This window comes from Entamoeba invadens (genome assembly GCF_000330505.1).
Source record: "Entamoeba invadens IP1 unplaced genomic scaffold scaff_1105074724697, whole genome shotgun sequence".
Classification (NCBI taxonomy): domain Eukaryota; phylum Evosea; order Mastigamoebida; family Endamoebidae; genus Entamoeba; species Entamoeba invadens.
The window spans coordinates 15,339-18,057 of record NW_004191802.1 but is presented as its reverse complement, the minus strand read 5'-3'; the positions used below and the strand labels follow the sequence as shown (position 1 = coordinate 18,057).

General features: G+C 31.3%; 1 protein-coding gene across 1 annotated transcript; it reads left to right on the top strand.

The window, feature by feature from the left end:
- Window positions 1-184: 184 nt before the first annotated feature.
- On the top strand, window positions 185-2,699 carry EIN_395460 (protein kinase, putative; the record flags this gene model as incomplete). The annotated part of the gene is made up of 2 exons (XM_004184807.1): window positions 185-329; window positions 571-2,699. Coding segments are annotated over 2 exons (2,274 nt in total), but the record flags the coding sequence as incomplete, so codon positions are not given.
- Window positions 2,700-2,719: the final 20 nt, after the last annotated feature.

The window sequence follows — 2,719 nt, the reverse complement described above, 5'->3', positions numbered from 1 at the left end:
GTTGACTTCATTTGGCGATCTGTTGACTTGTTTTTTAGAATTTCTGGATTGTCTCTTACTACGACTGATGTTTGCTTTTATAAATTAGCGACCAAGTCGTAGCACATTTGGTCAATAGCTATCTTTTCAGTTATTTTTGTTGTCGAATACTCTCTTGCATTTTATTGTGTGACTTCTATGTGTGATGTGTAGTCATGTGATTTTGTTTCTTTGGCTACTCCAAAATTTTTTCCTTCATGTACATCATAATTATTCTTGCAGGGCATTTGGTGCATTTGTAATATTTCCCGTTGTTTTTTTTTCAAAAACAATTTTTTTGTATATGACAGGTTCTCCAAGTAAATCAATTTTTTAAAGAATTGGAAATCAGTCTCCATTTGATTATAAAAGATGTCGTTTTTGAGTTTATTAGGTTTAATTATTAATAATACACCAATGATTATTATATGTTTATTATTTATTTATTATTAAATATTAAATTATAAAAAATGTGATTATTGTGTTGGTGATAAGTGCTAAAAGTGTTCTTCAACTTATTTGTTGTATTCTGATGTATCTCAAAAGATGAAGTAAATTGTTTGAAATCCAACTCTTATGGGCGTGTGTTGCGCAAAGACAATTATTATTCAATTTCCGTGTTAAATCAAGAAAAAAGATACTACTTTTGTCTTCCCATTTATACACTCAATATTAATAATTGTAAACGTGTTTTGATAACTTCAAATGACGAAAATAAAAAGTGTATAGAATGTTCAGATTCATTTAAATTAAAAAATGGAACATGCTCTGAATATTTTGAAGATGTAATTGAATATAAAGATAATATGAATGATCAAACAAAAAATACTTTAAAAAAGAACAACATAACCAGTAAATTAAAAGGCGTTGTTGAGACGAAATGTCTCTTAAGAACAAACAGAGGATGTTCACATTGTTCTGATGGATATTACCTTTCTTCTGAACACAATGAAGTTTATAATAATTTCAATTTAGAATGTCTCAAATGCGAAAATGTTTGTAAAACGTGTTATAATTTGACGTACTGCACTTCATGTTTATCTTCTTATTTTCTAAACTCTGAAATAAAGTGTCAGAGTCTTGGAGAATTATCCGAGAAATGTTCAGTGAAGTTGCCCACAGGTGGAGGTTGTGCTATATGTAAAAACGGGTTTTACAAAGTCGAGAAAGATTGTTTGACGTGTGATATATCTTGTGATACTTGTGTAAACTCGTATTCGTGTTTGTCGTGTTCTGATGGCTATTTTACAATTTCTGGTGAATCCAACAAGTTGTGTGAAAACAACAAAACGCTTAAAAATTGTTCCAAAGCGACGACAAACGGTTGTATTGTCTGTGATGATGGGTTTTTCATCAAAAATGGTCGATGTAATAAATGTTCAGATAATTGTACTGTGTGTTCCTCGGCTGAAATTTGTGATTTGTGTGTTACTCCAAATTACGTTTTGACAAATTCAAAGTGTCTGTATTTCTCATCAGTTGAAAATTGTATCGAAGCAATTGACTCAAAATGTGTAAAATGTGAAGGTGCAAATCAGCCCTCTGATGATGGAGAAAACTGCCTTCACAACACCAGTTATGGTCTTATAGTTGGAGTACCAATTTCTATTTCAATTGTTATTATAATATCAATCGCAACATTTATCATCATAACATATTCATATGTACTTAAAATAAAACAAAAGAAAGTTTCGCTAAACGTCTGCACCTTCTTGATGAGTCGTTCAAACATCGAGATGTATAAATTATGTGACACTTTAGTTGCCAACAAAATTAAATTGAAATTTGACCTTAGCAGTGATTCTGAGTTGATAAAGGTTGATACCGAAACAAGGGATTTAATTTGTATCGGAAACACTTCAAAAAACAACATGAAGGTACAATTCAGTGTTTTAGAGGGATGTGATTGTTACAAAATTCGGACGGTGCCTTCAATTGTTACTTTAAAGCATGGAGAAGCGTGTGAATTTGAGATATTTATAAACCCATTATGTTCGTGTGACATAAAAGATGATATTATGGTCATTGGATTGGAATTGAAAACAGGTACACAATATAACGAACGAGTCAAAATTGAAACAAATACTGAAAACACCACAAAATTGAATTATAATGAACTTGAGGAAACAAAGAAAATAGGCGAAGGGTCATTTGGGATTGTGTATAAAGGTAATTACAGAGGAAATGTCGTCGCAATTAAAAGAATGAAAGAGAGTACTAGTGATGAAAAAGGGAAGATGGTGGAGTTTGAAAATGAAGTTTCAATGCTATACAAATTCCGAAGTGAGTTTATCGTACACTTTTATGGGGCCGTATTCATTCCGAATAAAGTGTGTTTAGTCACTGAATTTGCTCAATTTGGAAGTATGCAAGACTTAATGAAACACAAAACAAACAAAGAAGTCGATGTCAAAATGCGAATAAAAATAATGATAGATGCGGCACAGGGGATATATTACTTACATGAAAATAACATATTACATCGAGATATAAAACCGGATAACATCCTTGTTATTTCACTTGACTTGAATGAGAAAGTCAATGGAAAATTGACTGATTTTGGATCAAGTCGAAATATTAATCTACTAATGACGAACATGACATTCACTAAGGGTATTGGAACACCGACTTACATGGCTCCTGAAATTTTGATGAAAGAAAAATACAAGAAAAATGCTGATGTATTTTCATTTGCAATTAC